The 20,745-nt window shown below is 42.3% G+C and overlaps 4 protein-coding genes and 3 pseudogenes across 25 annotated transcripts in view; all 7 read right to left on the reverse strand.

The window, feature by feature from the left end:
- The window catches only part of LOC118111996 (protocadherin gamma-A4), a 268,356-nt gene that overhangs the window by 90,369 nt on the left and 157,242 nt on the right, over positions 1-20,745 (reverse strand). The gene's annotated exons all lie outside the window — the stretch shown is intronic.
- On the reverse strand, positions 92-3,964 carry LOC118112039 (protocadherin beta-16-like). The gene has a single exon (XM_035161013.2). It carries the CDS (start codon positions 3,126-3,128, stop codon positions 735-737), a length of 2,394 nt encoding a protein of 797 aa, XP_035016904.2. The 5' UTR covers positions 3,129-3,964; the 3' UTR covers positions 92-734.
- LOC118112028 lies at positions 4,118-6,843 on the reverse strand (annotated as a pseudogene).
- LOC118112050 (protocadherin gamma-A2-like) lies at positions 7,280-9,997 on the reverse strand. The gene has a single exon (XM_047340547.1). The coding sequence runs from the start codon at positions 9,683-9,685 to the stop codon at positions 7,295-7,297; it is 2,391 nt and encodes a 796-aa protein (XP_047196503.1). The 5' UTR covers positions 9,686-9,997; the 3' UTR covers positions 7,280-7,294.
- LOC118112036 (protocadherin gamma-A5-like) lies at positions 10,984-13,578 on the reverse strand. The gene is given in 2 exon segments (XM_035161010.2): positions 10,984-11,231; positions 11,234-13,578. Coding segments are annotated over 2 exon segments (2,391 nt in total). The 5' UTR covers positions 13,377-13,578.
- Positions 14,361-17,489, reverse strand: LOC118112038 (annotated as a pseudogene).
- LOC118112037 lies at positions 17,926-20,482 on the reverse strand (annotated as a pseudogene).

Here is a 20,745-nt window from a genome sequence, read left to right on the forward strand (position 1 = left end):
CTTTCCGAAATGCTTCCAAAAGGTTGAGTTTGTTTATATCCCAGAAAACTGTTACAGAATCCAGTATGAAACGTTAAACCAGCGCAAATATAATCCACACAAGAGAAAGAAGAACGAAAGATCGATTCGTTTATCAAATATTCTCCATGAGCCCAGTGTCCCTTCTTTCCCGTCTCGCTCTTTCTTTATTATGTCGATGCTACATGGGAGGTGCTGTAACAACCCCACTGTCTGCCGTCGACACTGTGGTGAACAGCGGCCCTAAGAGTTCACAATATAAAACTGCAGAACTCCAACATGTACTTCTGTTGTTCAGTATAAATATCTGAATGTGAATGAAACTCAGTATAAATAAAAACGCGATATAAAAACATACCCACACCTCTGTAGATAACACTCAAAGCAATGATTAACTTGTTTTTATGTAGCAAAAACTGTGGAATGTACTTTTTGCATATTGTCTCATATACCAAACCATTTGCCACTGAAATTTATACAAGTTACACTATTAAAATGTTATGAGATTCCTGTTTACATTGTGTTACGTCAAAAAGAGTCATGATAATTCTTTGACCCACAAAAGGTGCATTTAAAAAAAGTTAATTGATTGAACATTAAGTTAGGCTATAGATGCTGTCCATGGTTCTGAAAATATTGGAATACCAAGCAAAACGTTTACAATCAAGGGAACTCTGCTTAGAAAGCGATACAAAAGCACAAATACGAAAGACTATTTAACTAACCTCAAGAGGAGAGTCTGGTTCATCCAGGATGCTCTTTTCACTCTGTATCCGCTGCATCGTGCCTGTAGAACTGGGGTCCATTATCAGCACGTTCTGACTACCAGCTCCTCCGAACTTACAGTCACTCTTTCTGGAGTCAGTCGTCCTGCACACCTCGTAATTGTACACGTGCTGGAGAGTCCCTGTCCCCAAAGTGTCTGAGTAACGTGGTGGATAATATGGAATCACAGGGAGATTGGAGTGAAACAGGACGCGAGACTGTCTCCATCTGTAGATTTTCACTGAGATAATAACCACTACACACGTGATGAAGAGGAAGGAAACTACAGCCAGAGCCAACACTAAGTAAAAAGTCAGGTTGTCGTTGTACTCCTTGTCGTGCGTAAAGTCAGTGAACTCCGACAGCACTTCAGGGAAGCTGTCCGCCACCGCCACGTTAACAACAACTGTCGCTGAACGAGAGGGCTGCCCGTTGTCCTCCACTATAACACTCAGTCTTTGTTTCACTGCGTCTTTATCAGTGACTTGGCGGATAGTTCTTATTTCTCCATTCTGTGAGCCCACTTCAAACAGCGCCCTGTCTGTGGCTTTCTGCAGTTTATAGGAGAGCCAGGCATTCTGTCCAGAGTCCACATCCACAGCCACCACTTTAGTGACCAGATAGTCCACATCTGCTGAACGAGGCACCAGTTCAGCCACCAGAGAGCCACCAGTCTGGACTGGGTACAGAACCTGAGGGGGGTTGTCGTTCTGGTCCTGGATCAGTATTTTCACAGTCACGTTGCTACTCAGTGGAGGAGAGCCTCCATCCTGAGCTTTGACTCGGAAGTGAAAATCTTTGATCTGCTCGTAGTCAAAAGAGCGCACTGCATGGATGACTCCACTATCAGCACTAACGGACACATATGAGGAGACTGGCACTCCGTTAACAGAGGAGTCCTCCAGTATGTAAGAAACACGGGCATTCTGGTTCCAGTCAGCGTCTCTGGCTTTCACTGTGAATACAGAGAGACCTGGTGTGTTGTTTTCTACAATGTAGGCCTCATATGAGCTCCTCTCAAAGACAGGCGCGTTGTCATTCACGTCAGAGATCTGTAAGGTGAGAGTGACGCTGCTGGAGAGGGAGGGCACGCCCTCATCAGAGCAGCTCACTGTGATATTATACTCTGAGGATCTCTCTCGGTCTAATTCACTGTTTGTGACGATACTATAAAAACCATTTGATGCATTTTCAATGATTAAAGGTACATTCTCGCTAAGAAAACATTTAACCACTCCGTTATTATCCGAGTCAGCATCATGCACATTCATCACAGCGACAACTGTTTGTATCGCAGAATCTTCCGGTATAGACTGTGTAGTTGACATCAAATCTATTATTGGAACATTATCATTCACATCAATTATGTCAAATTGTATTTTGCAGGAGTCAGTGAGCCCACCTTGATCTCTTGCTTTAACATTTAGCTGATAATGTTTTGATGTTTCATAATCTACTTTTCCAATCAAACGTACCTCACCACTTGCACCGTGTATTTCAAATAAATCCAGAATCCCCTCAGTGTTACTAGATAAGGAGTACGTTATTAAACCATTTGCGCCCTGATCTACGTCTCTAGCCTCTACAGTCATTAATGAAGTTCCCTTCGGGGTGCTTTCCATTAAATTCGCTTTATAGGTTGACTGCGTAAACACGGGCGCATTGTCATTCACATCTAATACAGTTATGTGAATTTTCACTGTCCCTGACAGCTGAGGTTCACCTCCGTCGAAGGCCGTTAGTGTTAGAGTCAGATGCTCTTGTTTTTCACGATCAAGAGGTTTTTCCAAGACCATCTCAACCTCCTTTTCTCCCTCTGCGTTTCCGTTGAGTTTTAAAACGAAGTTATCTGTTGGATTAAGGGAGTAGCTCTTGAGCCCATTTCCTCCAACATCAGTATCTAATGCTTTCTCTAATACGAATTTTGCCCCCCTGACAGCCGATTCACTTATCTCAAATAACATACTGTTCATTTTGAATATCGGAGCGTTGTCGTTTATATCTGTTATTTCTACTGTTACACGATAGAACTCGATGGGGTTCTCCAAAATAATTTGAAACTGTAAAGCGCACGGACTCGTCTGTTTGCATAACGCCTCTCTGTCTATTTTCTCCCGAATGAGAAGGAGGCCCCTTTCTTTATTCAGCTCGATATATTCGGCGCCGTTTCCAACATGCAAGCGAGCTTTTCCGGTTTTCAGCCGTTTTAAATCCAAACCTAAATCTTGTGCTATGTTTCCGACCAGTGAGCCTTTCGACATTTCCTCGGGGATAGAATAGCTGACCTGCCCGTGCACGGAACAGAGAGAGAGCGTCGAGAGAAACAATAGCACTTGCCGTCTCATTGTCCCTTTCAACGGTGCTACACCGTCACAACGAATCCGAAAATAATCCACAGAAAAGGCAGTAGTAATCCACAAACAGCGGGATTGAGATAATAAAAAACGTCAGTGAAAATGTCCATGTAAATTATTCCAACTCTTTGGTCCGTGTGTACTCTTCTCGATGACTAAGATATTGTGTTGTACCGTCCTTACATCCCACAGCAACTAAATGATCTGGGAGGTGCTGCTGAAAACTGCAATGGCACTAACACACACTGGCCAACAGCGTCGCCAAGAGTGCAAAATACGAAACTGCAGAATATAGGGGCTATTAAGGAGATAAGGAACTGTAGTTTTAAAAAATACTATTCACAGAACTTCTCACAGTAGCATTCTGTAGATTCAAATAAAAGCCGACATAAATTACTCCTGATAGGAGATTGTGCATGAACAAAACAGCATTGCACCATGATGACCAAAAGTGTCTCAATCAGTTGTGTGTGAATTCAGGTATGAGTCAACATCAAAAGAGCAATGGAAAAACAGAATGACAAATGCCATACACGAGAATCTGCCTCAACCTCATATATATGGTGGTTCGTCTAGCGCTGTCCGTGGTGCTGAACTAAATAAAACCACGCAAGAAAATCTACTAAAACGACTTAAAGCAAGTTTTTTGTTTGTTTGTTTTGTTTTATGTCTTTACTAAAAGCAATGGATGATAGCAATGTTACTCATTAAATACGGACATCACCTATAGAGGAGAGTTTAGTTCAACGTCACTATAACCCTACATCAGGTCATAGATAGATAGATAGATAGATAGATAGATAGATAGATAGATAGATAGAGAGAGAGAGAGAGAGAGAGAGAGAGAGAGAGAGAGAGAGATAGAGAACAGTAACATGGATGTTCTGTGTGCTGTCCATGGTACTGAATCTAAAAAACCTAAAAGTGAAATAAACCCAGATTCTCAGAAAGCTGAGCTAAAGGAGTAGATCTGCAACTGAAACACTGAAAATGGTTTAATTCAAAGGAATAGGCACGGAGACGAATGAGAGTTTATAACTAACCTCAAGAGGAGAGTCTGGTTCATCCAGGATGCTCTTTTCACTCTGTATCCGCTGCATCGTCCCTGTAGCACTGGGGTCCATTATCAGCACATTCTGACTACCAGCTATTCCGAACTTACAGTCACTCTTTCTGGAGTCAGTCGTCCTGCACACCTCGTAATTGTACACATGTTGGAGAGTCCCTGTCCCCAAAGTGTCTGAGTAACGTGGTGGATAATATGGAATCACAGGAGATTTGAGTGAAACAGAACGCGAGACTGTCTCCACCTGTAGATTTTCACTGAGATAATAACCACTACACACGTGATGAAGAGGAAGGAAACTACAGCCAGAGCCAACACTAAGTAAAAAGTCAGGTTGTCGTTGTACTCCTTGTCGTGCGTAAAGTCAGTGAACTCCGACAGCACTTCAGGGAAGCTGTCCGCCACTGCCACGTTAACAACGACTGTAGCTGAACGAGAGGGCTGCCCGTTGTCCTCCACTATAACACTCAGTCTTTGTTTCACTGCGTCTTTATCAGTGACTTGGCGGATAGTTCTTATTTCTCCATTCTGTGAGCCCACTTCAAACAGCGCCCTGTCTGTGGCTTTCTGCAGTTTATAGGAGAGCCAGGCATTCTGTCCAGAGTCCACATCAACAGCCACCACTTTAGTGACCAGATAGCCCACATCTGCTGAACGAGGCACCAGTTCAGCCACCAGAGAGCCACCAGTCTGGACTGGGTACAGAACCTGAGGGGGGTTGTCGTTCTGGTCCTGGATCACTATTTTCACAGTCACGTTGCTACTGAGTGGAGGAGAGCCTCCATCCTGAGCTTTGACTCGGAAGTGAAAATCTTTGATCTGCTCGTAGTCAAAAGAGCGCACTGCATGGATGACTCCACTATCAGCACTAACGGACACATATGAGGAGACTGGCACTCCGTTAACAGAGGAGTCCTCCAGTATGTAAGAAACACGGGCATTCTGGTTCCAGTCAGCGTCTCTGGCTTTCACTGTGAATACAGAGAGACCTGGTGTGTTGTTTTCTACAATGTAGGCCTCATATGAGCTCCTCTCAAAGACAGGCGCGTTGTCATTCACGTCAGAGATCTGTAAGGTGAGAGTGACGCTGCTGGAGAGGGAGGGCACTCCCTCATCAGAGCAGCTCACTGTGATATTATACTCTGATGCTGTCTCTCTGTCTAATTCACTGTCTGTCACTAAGCTATAGAAATTATTTGTTGATGTTTTCAAAATGAATGGTACATTTTCTCCAATAAAACATCGAACATTTCCATTTTCTCCAGAGTCTTTGTCTTCTATGTTTATCATTGTCACGACTGTATTAAGTTTTGCATCTTCTGTAATCACGGTTGACTTCGACATTATGTTAATTTCAGGTTTGTTGTCATTTACATCTTGCACATCAACGATTAACTTGCAAGAATCTGTGAGTCCTCCCTCGTCACTGGCCAGAACATTTATTTGATAATTTCGAGAGTCTTCGAAATCAATATTTCCAATTAAACTAATTTCACCAGTTTCCTCATTTACCTCAAATACTTTAATAATGCCATCTAATGTATTTGTAATTGAATATAGTATTTTAGCATTAGAGTCTATATCTGCATCTGTAGCTGTAACTGTCGCTACAACTGTTCCTTTAGGTGAATTCTCAGTAACTGTAGCTTTGTATGTGGACTGTGTAAAAACAGGGGCGTTATCATTAACGTCTAAAACTGTAATAACGATCATCATTGTTCCTGACATCTGCGGCTCTCCTCCATCTACAGCCGTTAACACGAGAGATATCTGCTCCTGTTTCTCTCTGTCTAAAGGTTTCTGTAGAACCATCTCAACATTTTTATTTCCATGAGCGTTACTTTGGATTTTAAGAGCAAAATTATCTGTTGGTTGTAATTCGTAGCTTTTAAGATCGTTTTTTCCAACATCGAGATCCACAGCCCCCTTGAGCACAAATTTTGCCCCCGTGATCGCTGACTCGCTAATTTTAAATTTCATTTCATTCTTTTCAAAGGTCGGGGAATTATCATTGATATCTGTGATCTGCACCGTCACACTGTAAAATTCCATAGGATTCTCTAAAATAATCTGAAAATGCAAAGCGCACGGCGTCGTCTGTCTGCAGAGCGCCTCTCTGTCGATTCTCTCTTTGACGAGGAGGACTCCTCTTTCTCTGTTCAGCTCGATGTACTCGTCGCTGTCTCGGGTATAAATTCGAGCTTTACCAGATGTCAGACGTTTGGTTTGTAAACCTAAATCATGCGCTATATTGCCGACTAAAGATCCTTTGGCCATTTCCTCAGGAATAGTGTAGCTGACCTGCCCGAACACCGTGCCGACGGACAGGAGAGACATGAACAGCAGTACTCGCCTCGTCATTGTTCTTTCCGAAATGCTTCCAAAAGGTTGAGTTTGTTTATATCCCAGAAAACTGATATAGAATCCAGTATGACACGTTAAACCAGCGCAAATATAATCCACACAAGAGAAAGAATAATGAAAGATCGATTAGTTTATCAAATATTCTCCATGAGCCCAGTGTCCCTTCTTTCCAGTCTCGCTCTTTCTTTATAATGTCGATGTTACATGGGAGGTGCTGTACCAACCCCACTGTCTGCCGTCGACACTGTGGTGAACAGCGGCCCTAAGAGTTCATAATATAAAACTGCAGAACTCCAACATAAACTACTGACTCTGTGTTGTTCAGTATATATCTGAATGTGAATGAAACTCAGTATAAATAAAAACTCGATATAAAAACATACCCACACCTCTCTAGATAACACTCAAAGCTATGATTTCTGGTTTTTAAACAACAATAACTGTAGAATGTGTCTCGTTTACAAAACCATTTGCTACTGAAATATAAAGAAGTTTTACGATTAAAATATAATGAGATTCCTTTTTAAATTTGTGTTACCTCGAAAAGAGTGATGAGAGTTCTTTGACCGACAAAAGGTGCATTTAAAAGAAGTTAATTGATTGAACATTAAGTTAGGCTATAGATGCTGTCCATGGTTCTGAACATATTGGAATACCAAGCAAAACGTTTACAATCAAGGGAAATCTGCTAAGAAAGCTATATATAAGCACAAATACGAAAGACTATTTAACTAACCTCTAGAGGAGAGTCTGGTTCATCCAGGATGCTCTTTTCACTCTGTATCCGCTGCATCGTCCCTGTAGAACTGGGGTCCATTATCAGCACGTTCTGACTACCAGCTCCGCTGAACTTACAGTCACTCTTTCTGGAGTCAGTTGTCCTGCACACCTCGTAATTGTACACGTGTTGGAGAGTCCCTGTCCCCAAAGTGTCTGAGTAACGTGGTGGATAATATGGAATCACAGGGAGATTGGAGTGAAACAGGACGCGAGACTGTCTCCATCTGTAGATTTTCACTGAGATAATAACCACTACACACGTGATGAAGAGGAAGGAAACTACAGCCAGAGCCAACACTAAGTAAAAAGTCAGGTTGTCGTTGTACTCCTTGTCGTGCGTAAAGTCAGTGAACTCCGACAGCACTTCCGGGAAGCTGTCCGCCACCGCCACGTTAACAACGACTGTAGCTGAACGAGAGGGCTGCCCGTTGTCCTCCACTATAACACTCAGTCTTTGTTTCACTGCGTCTTTATCAGTGACTTGGCGGATAGTTCTTATTTCTCCATTCTGTGAGCCCACTTCAAACAGCGCCCTGTCTGTGGCTTTCTGCAGTTTATAGGAGAGCCAGGCATTCTGTCCAGAGTCCACATCAACAGCCACCACTTTAGTGACCAGATAGCCCACATCTGCTGAACGAGGCACCAGTTCAGCCACCAGAGAGCCACCAGTCTGGACTGGGTACAGAACCTGAGGGGGGTTGTCGTTCTGGTCCTGGATCAGTATTTTCACAGTCACGTTACTACTGAGTGGAGGAGAGCCTCCATCCTGAGCTTTGACTCGGAAGTGAAAATCTTTGATCTGCTCGTAGTCAAACGAGCGCACTGCATGGATGACTCCACTATCAGCACTAACGGACACATATGAGGAGACTGGCACTCCGTTAACAGAGGAGTCCTCCAGTATGTAAGAAACACGGGCATTCTGGTTCCAGTCAGCGTCTCTGGCTTTCACTGTGAATACAGAGAGACCTGGTGTGTTGTTTTCTACAATGTAGGCCTCATATGAGCTTCTCTCAAAGACAGGCGCGTTGTCATTTACGTCAGAGATCTGTAAGGTGAGAGTGACGCTGCTGGAGAGGGAGGGCACGCCCTCATCAGAGCAGGTCACTGTGATATTATACTCAGAGGATCTCTCTCGGTCTAATTCACTGTCTGTCACTAAGCTATAGAAAGCATTTGTAGATGATTTTAAATTGAAAGGCATATTTTCGTTGATAAAACATTTCACGTTTCCGTTTTCTCCAGAGTCTTTGTCTTCGATGTTTATCATTGTCACGACTGTATTAAGTTTTGCATCCTCTGAAATTACAGTTGACTTCGACATTATGTTAATTTCAGGTTTGTTGTCATTTACATCTTGTACATCGACAATTACTTTGCAAGAATCTGTGAGTCCTCCCTCGTCACTAGCGAGTAAATTTATTTGATAATTTCGAGATTCTTCGAAATCAATATTTCCAATTAAAATAACTTCACCATTTTCCTCATTTACCTCAAATACTTTCCTGTCATCATCTGTATTTGTGATTGAATATGTTATTTTAGCGTTAGAGTCTTGATCTGCATCTGTAGCTGTAACAGTGGCTACAACTGTTCCTTTAGGTGAATTCTCAGTTACTGTAGCTTTGTATGTGGACTGTGTAAAAACAGGGGCGTTATCATTAACATCTAAAACTGTTATAACGATCATCATTGTTCCTGACATCTGCGGCTCTCCTCCATCTACAGCCGTTAACACGAGAGATATCTGCTCCTGTTTCTCTCTGTCTAAAGGTTTCTGTAGAACCATCTCAACATTTTTATTTCCATCAGCGTGACTGTGAACTTTGAGAGCAAAATTGTCTGTTGGTTTTAAATCGTAGCCATGAACGCCGTTGATTCCAACATCAAGATCCACAGCCCTTTCCAGCACAAATTTTGCCCCCGTTGTTGCCGACTCACTTATTTTGAAATTGATTTCATTTCTCTTAAATGTCGGAGCATTATCATTTACGTCAGCAATTTGGACTGTGACAGTGTAAAATTCCATAGGATTCTCTAAAATAATCTGAAAATGTAAAGCGCACGGCGTCGTCTGTTTGCAGAGCGCCTCTCTGTCGATTCTCTCTTTGACGAGGAGGACTCCTCTTTCTCTGTTCAGCTCGATGTACTCGTCGCTGCTTCGGGTATAAATTCGAGCTTTACCAGACAAAAGACGTTTGGTTTGTAAACCTAAATCATGCGCTATATTACCTACTAAAGATCCTTTGGACATTTCCTCCGGTATCGTGTAACTGACCTGCCCGGTTACGCAGCCGAGGGAAAGAAGAGAGAGAAACAACAGCGCCGGTCCTTTCATTGTTCTATCCGAGTATTTTCTCAGCGAGCTTCTACAGTCCGGTTATATATTCCACAAAATGAAATCCAATCCAAGGTAAAGCATGCGTGTTGAAATTAGAAAATCCCAAAACAGGATAATCAGGCTCGATGGTCGACCTCTCTTACATCAAATATTTTGCAGATCTCGAGTGTCTGGTCTTTTCCGTCGTGTTCTCTGTGAATAATGTCGAGCATAGAGGGGAGGTGCTGATTCAAACCTACTCTGTGTCATCAACAATCTGGTCAACAGCGTCCCTAAGAGTCCACACTGCAAAACTGCAGAAACCCAGCAGGATTTATTCTACCCACAAGACTGATACTGAAGAAAAAACAAACTAAAACACGGTAACAAGAGCCACGTAAGAAACATCTTCATTGCAAAGGGCCAGTCGCTAATTCAAAACAGTTTGTAACTGATTACACATTTTGTTTGAATCTTCTGTGAGTATCATGTGTCAATAACTACACGAACCATGACTGAAAGAATCAAAGAGGGGATGTTTAAGATATGTTTTTCACCAATAACCCAAACAAACAAGAAGAAGAATAAGGAAACACGAACTATAAAATTTAAGTATTAGATAATGAGAAACATGAACAAAGGGAGGAAAAAAGCAGACTAAAAATTTCGCTCTCCGAGGTGCTGAATTGACAACAGTTTTGCTTACTAAAATCATGGCGATAACAAGTTCAAGACAACATGTTCCAGTTAAGATATATAAAACAATTTCAAACTGTCAAACATGTCACTGAAAATATGCTATTGTTAAATGTGAAACCGAGTTTTCAACATATCTGTCGAGTTCACGGCCAAGATGAACGAAAACAGTATATACTGTATATATATAAAAATAGTATAACACGAAAACATAAGTTGAAAAACGATCAAAACCAAGTCACAAGTCAAAGACAGGTTTTTTTTCTGCCAATAAAAAAATGGACCAATACAATTACTAAAAATAGGTAAGAACTATGGAAATCATTTTAGATGTGGAATTCTTGTAGCAACGTATTTGCCACAGCAATTAATACAAGTTCTACTATGAAAATATTCAGAGATTCATGTTTACGTTGTGTTAGCTCAAAATTAGGTATGATGATGCTTTGACAAACAAAATGTGAATTTTATCATATTAAAAGGTTAATTGATTTGTACTTTGTTGATGGGAAACTGTCCTTGGTTCTGAAAATGATGAAATAACTTGAAACAGTTGACTATGAATGTAACTAAAGAATGAAAGAAATATGAACGCACAAAGGCAAAAGAAAAAAAAACTATTAACCAACCTCTAGAGGAGAGTCTGGTTCGTCCAGGATGCTTTTTTCACTCTGTATCCGCTGCATCGTCCCTGTAGAACTGGGGTCCATTATCAGCACGTTCTGACTACCAGCTCCGCCGAACTTACAGTCACTCTTTCTGGAGTCAGTCGTCCTGCACACCTCGTAATTGTACACGTGTTGGAGAGTCCCTGTCCCCAAAGTGTCTGAGTAACGTGGTGGATAATATGGAATCACAGGGAGATTGAGTGAAACAGGACGCGAGACTGTCTCCATCTGTAGATTTTCACTGAGATAATAACCACTACACACGTGATGAAGAGGAAGGAAACTACAGCCAGAGCCAACACTAAGTAAAAAGTCAGGTTGTCGTTGTACTCCTTGTCGTGCGTAAAGTCAGTGAACTCCGACAGCACTTCCGGGAAGCTGTCCGCCACCGCCACGTTAACAACGACTGTAGCTGAACGAGAGGGCTGCCCGTTGTCCTCCACTATCACAGTCAGTCTTTGTTTCACTGCGTCTTTATCAGTGACTTGACGGATAGTTCTTATTTCTCCATTCTGTGAGCCCACTTCAAACAGCGCCCTGTCTGTGGCTTTCTGCAGTTTATAGGAGAGCCAGGCATTCTGTCCAGAGTCCACATCAACAGCCACCACTTTAGTGACCAGATAGCCCACATCTGCTGAACGAGGCACCAGTTCAGCCACCAGAGAGCCACCAGTCTGGACTGGGTACAGAACCTGAGGGGGGTTGTCGTTCTGGTCCTGGATCAGTATTTTCACAGTCACGTTACTACTGAGTGGAGGAGAGCCTCCATCCTGAGCTTTGACTCGGAAGTGAAAATCTTTGATCTGCTCGTAGTCAAAAGAGCGCACTGCATGGATGACTCCACTATCAGCACTAACGGACACATATGAGGAGACTGGCACTCCGTTAACAGAGGAGTCCTCCAGTATGTAAGAAACACGGGCATTCTGGTTCCAGTCAGCGTCTCTGGCTTTCACTGTGAATACAGAGAGACCTGGTGTGTTGTTTTCTACAATGTAGGCCTCATATGAGCTCCTCTCAAAGACAGGCGCGTTGTCATTCACGTCAGAGATCTGTAAGGTGAGAGTGACGCTGCTGGAGAGGGAGGGCACGCCCTCATCAGAGCAGCTCACTGTGATATTATACTCAGAGGATCTCTCTCTGTCTAATTCACTGTCTGTCACTAAACTATAGAAACTATTTGTTGATGTTTTCAAAATGAATGGTACATTTTCTCCAATAAAACATCGAACATTTCCGTTTTCTCCAGAGTCTTTGTCTTCGATGTTTATCATTGTCACGACTGTATTAAGTTTTGCATCCTCTGAAATCACCGTTGATTTTGACATTATGTTAATCTCTGGTTTGTTGTCATTTACATCTTGTATATCGACAATCAACTTACATGAGTCCGTGAGTCCTCCCTCGTCACTAGCACGTACATTTATTTGAAAAATCCGCGACTCTTCAAAGTCAATGTTTCCAATTAAAGTAATTTCACCACTTCCCTTGTCTATTTTAAACATTTTTCTTACATCATCTAATGTATTTGTGATTGAATAAGTTATTTTACCATTAGAGCCTTGATCTGCATCTGTAGCTGTAACAGTGGCTACAACTGTTCCTTTAGGTGAATTCTCAGTAACTGTAGCTTTGTATGTTGACTGTGTAAAAACAGGGGCGTTATCATTAGCGTCTAAAACTGTAATAACGATCATCATTGTTCCTGACATCTGCGGCTCTCCTCCATCTACAGCCGTTAACACGAGAGATATCTGCTCCTGTTTCTCTCTGTCTAAAGGTTTCTGTAGAACCATCTCGATGTTTTTATTTCCATCAGCGTTACTGTGAATTTTCAGAGCAAAATTATCTGTTGGTTTTAATTCGTAGCTTTTAAGATCGTTTATTCCTACATCGAGATCAACAGCCCTTTCCAGCACAAATTTTGCCCCCGTGATCGCTGATTCGCTAATTTTAAATTCGATTTGACTTTCCTCAAAGGTTGGAGCATTATCATTGATATCAGCAATTTGGACTGTGACGGTGTAAAATTCCATAGGATTCTCTAAAATGATCTGAAAATGTAAAGCGCACGGCGTCGTCTGTTTGCAGAGCGCCTCTCTGTCGATTCTCTCTTTGACGAGGAGGACTCCTCTTTCTCTGTTCAGCTCGATGTACTCGTCGCTTCCTCGGGTATAAATTCGAGCTTTACCAGATGCCAGACGTTTGGTTTGTAAACCTAAATCATGCGCTATATTACCTACTAAAGATCCTTTGGCCATTTCCTCCGGTATCGTGTAACTGACCTGCCCAGTTACGCAGCCGAGGGACAGAAGAGAGACAAACAACAGCGCCGGTCCTTTCATTGTTCTATCCGAGTATTTTCTCAGCGAGGCGCTACAGTCCAGTTATATATCCCAGTAACTGAAATACAATCCAGGGTCAAGCATGAATCTTGTAATTGTAAAATCCACATACAGGGAAAAAAAGGCTCGATGCTCGACCTCTCTGATATCAAATATGTTTCAGCTCTCGAGTGTCGGTTCTTCTCCGTCGGGTCCTCTCTGAATAATGTCGAGGATACAAGGGAGGTGCTGATACAAACCTACTCTGGTTTATCAACACTCTGGTCAACAGCGGCCCTAAGAGTCCACACTGCAAAACTGCAGGAAATCCACATGAATAAATCTGCCCAGAAGATTGACTCTTTACATTCTAAGACTATAACTGTTTTCAGAAACATCCTCTTTGCAAACATTGAGTCTTTCTTTAAAAAAAATTATATTTCTGCTTTCTCACTTTTTTCTAGGAATCTCCAGTTTTTCATGTGTCCAAAAACACACTGCACGAACCATGACTGAGATGGTCAAATAATGTGTTTTTAAATGGATGACCAGATTACAGGAAAAAAACAAACAGCTATGAGGTTAAACTGAGAAACGTGGACAACGAGAGGAGTATATTCTGGACATGTCGCTGACCGAGGTCCTGAAATGATAAAAGACTTAAATCCTACAGTAACAACATGACCATCACATGTGGTTACAAGGAAAACAAACTATGTACCAATTACAATAAAATAAAATTAAGTCTCTCACTGATATTTGAACTCTGTACCAGTATTAACAATAAAAATAATTATATATTGTGTATTCAAAAAGGCATTACAGTGCACCTCCAATCTGGAAGAGAATAGAATAGAAATATTTTAATACTGATAAAGTATTTTTGGATATTTCAACTGAACATTGACACGAAATCACACTCTTGGACCAGTTGATTAAAAAAAACACCAATAAAAATGATTGCAATTAAAGTAATAGTAGCGTTAAATGGGAAGAAAGTACAATAAGAATCCTGAGTGTTTAAAATTGTTCAAACACAATGTGATAAAACTTGTACCATTAAAAAGTTCTGAAAATAATATTTACGTTGTCTTCTCTCTAAATTCGTTGTAATTATGATTTGCGACACAAGAGTAGGGTGTAGTTTAGATGATTTGACACACTTGTGATTTAAAATGTGGAGATGTGATGCTGTCCGGTTCAGAACATAAAGGAACGGCTTTAAACATTTTAGAATCAATATAGTTAAATACTAAGAGACATTAAAGAGCAGAGAGGAAGCAAAGGTACTCAACCAACCTCAAGAGGAGAGTCTGGTTCATCCAGGATGCTCTTTTCACTCTGTATCCGCTGCATCGTCCCTGTAGAACTGGGGTCCATTATCAGCACGTTCTGACTACCAGCTCCGCCGAACTTACAGTCACTCTTTCTGGAGTCAGTCGTCCTGCACACCTCGTAATTGTACACGTGTTGGAGAGTCCCTGTCCCCAAAGTGTCTGAGTAACGTGGTGGATAATATGGAATCACAGGGAGATTGGAGTGAAACAAGAAGCGAGACTGTCTCCATCTGTAGATTTTCACTGATAATAACCACTACACACGTGATGAAGAGGAAGGAAACTACAGCCAGAGCCAACACTAAGTAAAAAGTCAGGTTGTCGTTGTACTCCTTGTCGTGCGTAAAGTCAGTGAACTCCGACAGCACTTCCGGGAAGCTGTCCGCCACCGCCACGTTAACAACGACTGTAGCTGAACGAGAGGGCTGCCCGTTGTCCTCCACTATCACAGTCAGTCTTTGTTTCACTGCGTCTTTATCAGTGACTTGGCGGATAGTTCTTATTTCTCCATTCTGTGAGCCCACTTCAAACAGCAGCGGCCTGTCTGTGGCTTTCTGCAGTTTATAGGAGAGCCAGGCATTCTGTCCAGAGTCCACATCCACAGCCACCACTTTAGTGACCAGATAGCCCACATCTGCTGAACGAGGCACCAGTTCAGCCACCAGAGAGCCAGCAGTCTGCACTGGGTACAGAACCTGAGGGGGTTGTCGTTCTGGTCCTGGATCAGTATTTTCACAGTCACGTTACTACTGAGTGGAGGAGAGCCTCCATCCTGAGCTTTGACTCGGAAGTGAAAATCTTTGATCTGCTCGTAGTCAAAAGAGCGCACTGCATGAATGACTCCACTATCAGCACTAACGGACACATATGAGGAGACTGGCACTCCGTTAACAGAGGAGTCCTCCAGTATGTAAGAAACACGGGCATTCTGGTTCCAGTCAGCGTCTCTGGCTTTCACTGTGAATACAGAGAGACCTGGCGTGTTGTTTTCTACAATGTAGGCCTCATATGAGCTCCTCTCAAAGACAGGCGCGTTGTCATTCACGTCAGAGATCTGTAAGGTGAGAGTGACGCTGCTGGAGAGGGAGGGCACTCCCTCATCAGAGCAGCTCACTGTGATATTAAACTCAGAGGATCTCTCTCTGTCTAATTCACTGTCTGTCACTAAACTATAGAAATTATTTGTTGACGTTTTTAAAATGAATGGTACATTTTCGCCAATAAAACATTGCACGTGTCCGTTGTCTCCGGAATCAAGATCCACAGTATTTATCATTGTAACGACTGTATTAAGTTTTGCATCCTCTGAAATTACAGTTGACCTCGACATTATGTTAATCTCAGGTTTGTTGTCATTTATATCTTGAATATCGACGATTAATTTACATGAATCTGTGAGTCCTCCCTCGTCACTAGCGAGTAAATTAATTTGAAATTGTTTTGATTTTTCGAAGTCAATATCGCCAATCGATGAAATTTCACCGTTTTCTTCATTAATTTCAAATAATTTCCTGACATTGTCTAATGTATTTGTGATTGAATATGTTATTTTAGCATTAGAGCCTTGATCTGCATCTGTAGCTGTAACAGTGGCTACAACTGTTCCTTTAGGTGAATTCTCAGTAACTGTAGCTTTGTATGTGGACTGTGTAAAAACAGGGGCGTTATCATTAGCGTCTAAAACTGTAATAACGATCATCATTGTTCCTGACATCTGCGGCTCTCCTCCATCTACAGCCGTTAACACGAGAGATATCTGCTCCTGTTTCTCTCTGTCTAATGGTTTCTGTAGAACCATCTCGATGTTTTTATTTCCATCAGCGTTATTATGAACCTTCAGAGCAAAATTATCTGTAGGCTTTAAATCGTATCTTTTGAGATCGTTTATTCCTACATCAAGATCCACAGCCCTTTCGAGTACAAATTTTGCCCCCGTGATCGCTGACTCGCTTATCTTAAATCTCATTTCATTTTTTTCAAATGTCGGTGCATTATCATTGATATCTGTGATCTGGACTGTCACACTGTAAAATTCCATAGGATTCTCTAAAATAATCTGAAAATGTAACGCACAAAGCGCGGTCTCTGTGCACAGCGCCTCTCTGTCGATTCTCTCTTTGACAAGGAGGACTCCTCTGTCTCTGTTCAGCTCGATGTACACGTCGCTGTTTCTCGTATAGATCGTGGCTTTACCCGATATCAAGCGTTTTATTTCCACCCCTAAATCTTGAGCTATATTTCCGACGAGAGATCCCTTCGCCATTTCCTCCGGAATAGAGTAGCTGACCTGCCCGAACACCGTGTCGAGGAAAAGGAGAGAGATAAAGAACAGTACTTGCCGATTCATTGTTCAACCCGTCTTTTTTTCCCTGTGAAGCTCAACCGACTGCTTACATCCAACAAAAAAGACAACTATTAGATTCCAATTCCAAATCCCAAATTACGAGCTGAAGTCACTGGAAGTGATTCTCTTGCAAGTCGAAATCTCTCTTTTTTTCCGAAAATTATCCACAGCCCTGATTCTTCGTTCGTCTCCCGTCGTGTTCTGTCTGTGTTATGTCGTGATTACATGGGAGGTTCTGCAACAATCCTGCTCTCAGTCATCAACACTCTGGTCAACAGCGTCCCTCAGAGTTCAAACTATAACACTGCAAAACCTCAACTAAGATTAAAGTCTATGGTCACTTACTATAAACCACCTGGACATATGTTTTTAATACACCTACTACATGTGACTTTCCAAACGGCTTCTCGCAGACATAAAAATGTATTGTGTTGAAAATCCAACTCAATTCAACGATATATCTAAGATAATAGAGACAAACTAATAGATGATGTGTTTATCAGATGTCACAGATAAATCAAGCGTCAGATGCACAGCATTTTGTAACTGAAAGACTGGAAGGGAATAAAGTGCTCGGTAAAAAAGAGTTTTCTATAAGTAATGACAATTTTCAACAGATAATTAGAAGAAAAGGTGAATATACTGATAATTAAACTGAGGACACAGGCATGTGCCTATACAATGTCTATTGGTATTACAAACCATAATGTCGCTGTCCGCTGTTCTGAAGTGAGTAAAGTGAATAAGACCAATGCAGCAAAAACACACAAAGTACTATATATTCCATAATATTAGCCTTTATATTAAATATAAAACCATTCCTATTAAAAAAAACAAGTCATTGGTGTGGTCATATGATGCTTGAATATAAAGAATAACAGTTGTGTTTGTTACTGAAACAGTATTAAAGGAGTCTAACCTCAAGAGGAGAGTCTGGTTCATCCAGGATGCTCTTTTCACTCTGTATCCGCTGCATCGTCCCTGTAGAACTGGGGTCCATTATCAGCACGTTCTGACTACCAGCTCCGCCGAACTTACAGTCACTCTTTCTGGAGTCAGTCGTCCTGCACACCTCGTAATTGACCGTGTTGAAGTCCCTGTCCCCAAAGTGTCTGATAACGTGGTGGATAATATCAGTCTGGGGAGGAGTTAAAGTGTTGCAGGACGCGAGACTAATACTCCCACTGTAGATTTTCACTGAGATAATAACCTACACACGTGATGAAGAAGGAGGACTGGCCAGGCTGACAGTAAAAAGTCAGGTTGTCGTTGTACTCCTTGTCGTGCGTAAAGTCAGTGAACTCCGACAGCACTTCCGGGAAGCTGTCCGCCACCGCCACGTTAACAACGACTGTAGCTGAACGAGAGGGCTGCCCGTTGTCCTCCACTATCACAGTCAGTCTTTGTTTCACAGCATCTTTATCAGTGACTTGGCGGATAGTTCTTATTTCTCCATTCTGTGAGCCCACTTCAAACAGCGCCCTGTCTGTGGCTTTCTGCAGTTTATAGGAGAGCCAGGCATTCTGTCCAGAGTCCACATCAACAGCCACCACTTTAGTGACCAGATAGCCCACATCTGCTGAACGAGGCACCAGTTCAGCCACCAGAGAGCCACCAGTCTGGACTGGGTACAGAACCTGAGGGGGGTTGTCGTTCTGGTCCTGGATCAGTATTTTCACAGTCACGTTACTACTGAGTGGAGGAGAGCCTCCATCCTGAGCTTTGACTCGGAAGTGAAAATCTTTGATCTGCTCGTAGTCAAAAGAGCGCACTGCATGGATGACTCCACTATCAGCACTAACGGACACATACGAGGAGACTGGCACTCCGTTAACAGAGGAGTCCTCCAGTATGTAAGAAACACGGGCATTCTGGTTCCAGTCAGCGTCTCTGGCTTTCACTGTGAATACAGAGAGACCTGGTGTGTTGTTTTCTACAATGTAGGCCTCATATGAGCTCCTCTCAAAGACAGGCGCGTTGTCATTCACGTCAGAGATCTGTAAGGTGAGAGTGACGCTGCTGGAGAGGGAGGGCACGCCCTCATCAGAGCAGGTCACTGTGATATTATGCTCAGAGGACCTCTCTCTGTCTAATTCACTGTCTGTGACGACGGTAAAGAAATTATTTGTTGTTGATTTAATGGCAAAGGGAATATTTTCGTTTAAAACACACATGACCTTTCCGTTTTCATTCGCGTCTGGATCTTGTATGTTAAGCATTGTCACGACTGTCCCTGGTTTCATGTTCTCAGATACCGTGTTTGACTTAGACATGATGTTTATGGATGGAGGGTTATCATTTGTATCTGTCACGTCCACAATCACTTTACATGCATCGGATAATCCCCCCTGATCTGACACCTGAACATCTAGCTCGTAACGTCGCTTTTTTTCGTAATCTACATTTCCATCTAAGGTCAGTACTCCACTATCTGGACCGATTTTAAAGAGACTCGCTGCTCCAGATTTTGAAATTGTGTATGTTACTTTCCCGTTATTGCCTTTATCCACATCAGTAGCCATTACTGTAGTTATTACAGTGCCGATAGGAGCGTTCTCTGTCACACTCACTTTGTATTCTGCTTTTGAACAAACGGGAGGATTATCATTAACGTCTAACACTGTTATGAGAATCTGCATTGTCCCCGAGAGCTGTGGTTCACCACCATCCACAGCGGTCAGAACTAATGATATATGCTCATATTTTTCCCTGTCTAAAGGTTTCTGCAAAACCATCTCGACGTGTTTAGTCCCATCACCGCGGATGATGGTTTTCAGAGCGAAATTATCGCTGGGTTTTAGGGCGTAGCTGCTCAACCCGTTGACACCAACATCATCATCTATGGCTTTCTCTAAAACAAATCGTGCCCCTGTAAGAGCTGATTCGCTAATTTCATATTTCATTTCCCCTCTCTCAAATGTAGGAGGGTTGTCGTTTATATCGGTAATTTCGACGGTCACCGTGTAAAATTCCATTGGATTTTCGAGGATCATTTGAAAGTGGAGCGCACAGGGCATTGTTTGCCCACAGAGCGATTCTCTGTCTATTTTCTCTTTAATAAGGAGCACTCCTCTCTCTCTCTTCAGCTCAATATATTCTTCACTGCTACCGGTGTAAATACGGGCTTTACCAGACTTCAATCTCTCCACACCCAAACCTAAATCCTGGGCTATATTGCCTACTAGAGCCCCCTTTAACATTTCCTCAGGAATAGAGTAGCTGACCTGCCCGCACACTGCACTGAGAGAGAGCACGGAGATAAACAACAGCACTTGCCATCCCATCGTTCCGGTCGACTCGTCTGTGAAGGAAATGAATAAATCCTCTGTTTCTTCACCACAGGTTCCGATTTTGACCTGATTATTCACGTGTTTGGTCCTAAAGATGAGAATTATCCAAAATGAAGGAACAAAAGAACCCCATTGTACTGTCCACGCTTATGTTGCTCATGTCAATCCCGACTGTTAACTGGCTCTCTCTATTTCGAAACATACACGATGAGATGTGGAGGGGGAGGGGGGAGGGGGAGGGGGGTGCTGGAACAGGGGAGGTGCTGGAACAAATGCTTCATTAGCAAATCGATGGCCAACAGCGTCCCTCTCTGTCCACTGAATTGAACTACAGGGTGTCTCATGCAATCACAATAAAGAAATACAAAATATATATACATGTATATGTAACACATGTTTGCTGAGAAACGTTTTAACGG

This window comes from Hippoglossus stenolepis, chromosome 7 (genome assembly GCF_022539355.2).
Source record: "Hippoglossus stenolepis isolate QCI-W04-F060 chromosome 7, HSTE1.2, whole genome shotgun sequence".
Lineage (NCBI taxonomy): Eukaryota > Metazoa > Chordata > Actinopteri > Pleuronectiformes > Pleuronectidae > Hippoglossus > Hippoglossus stenolepis.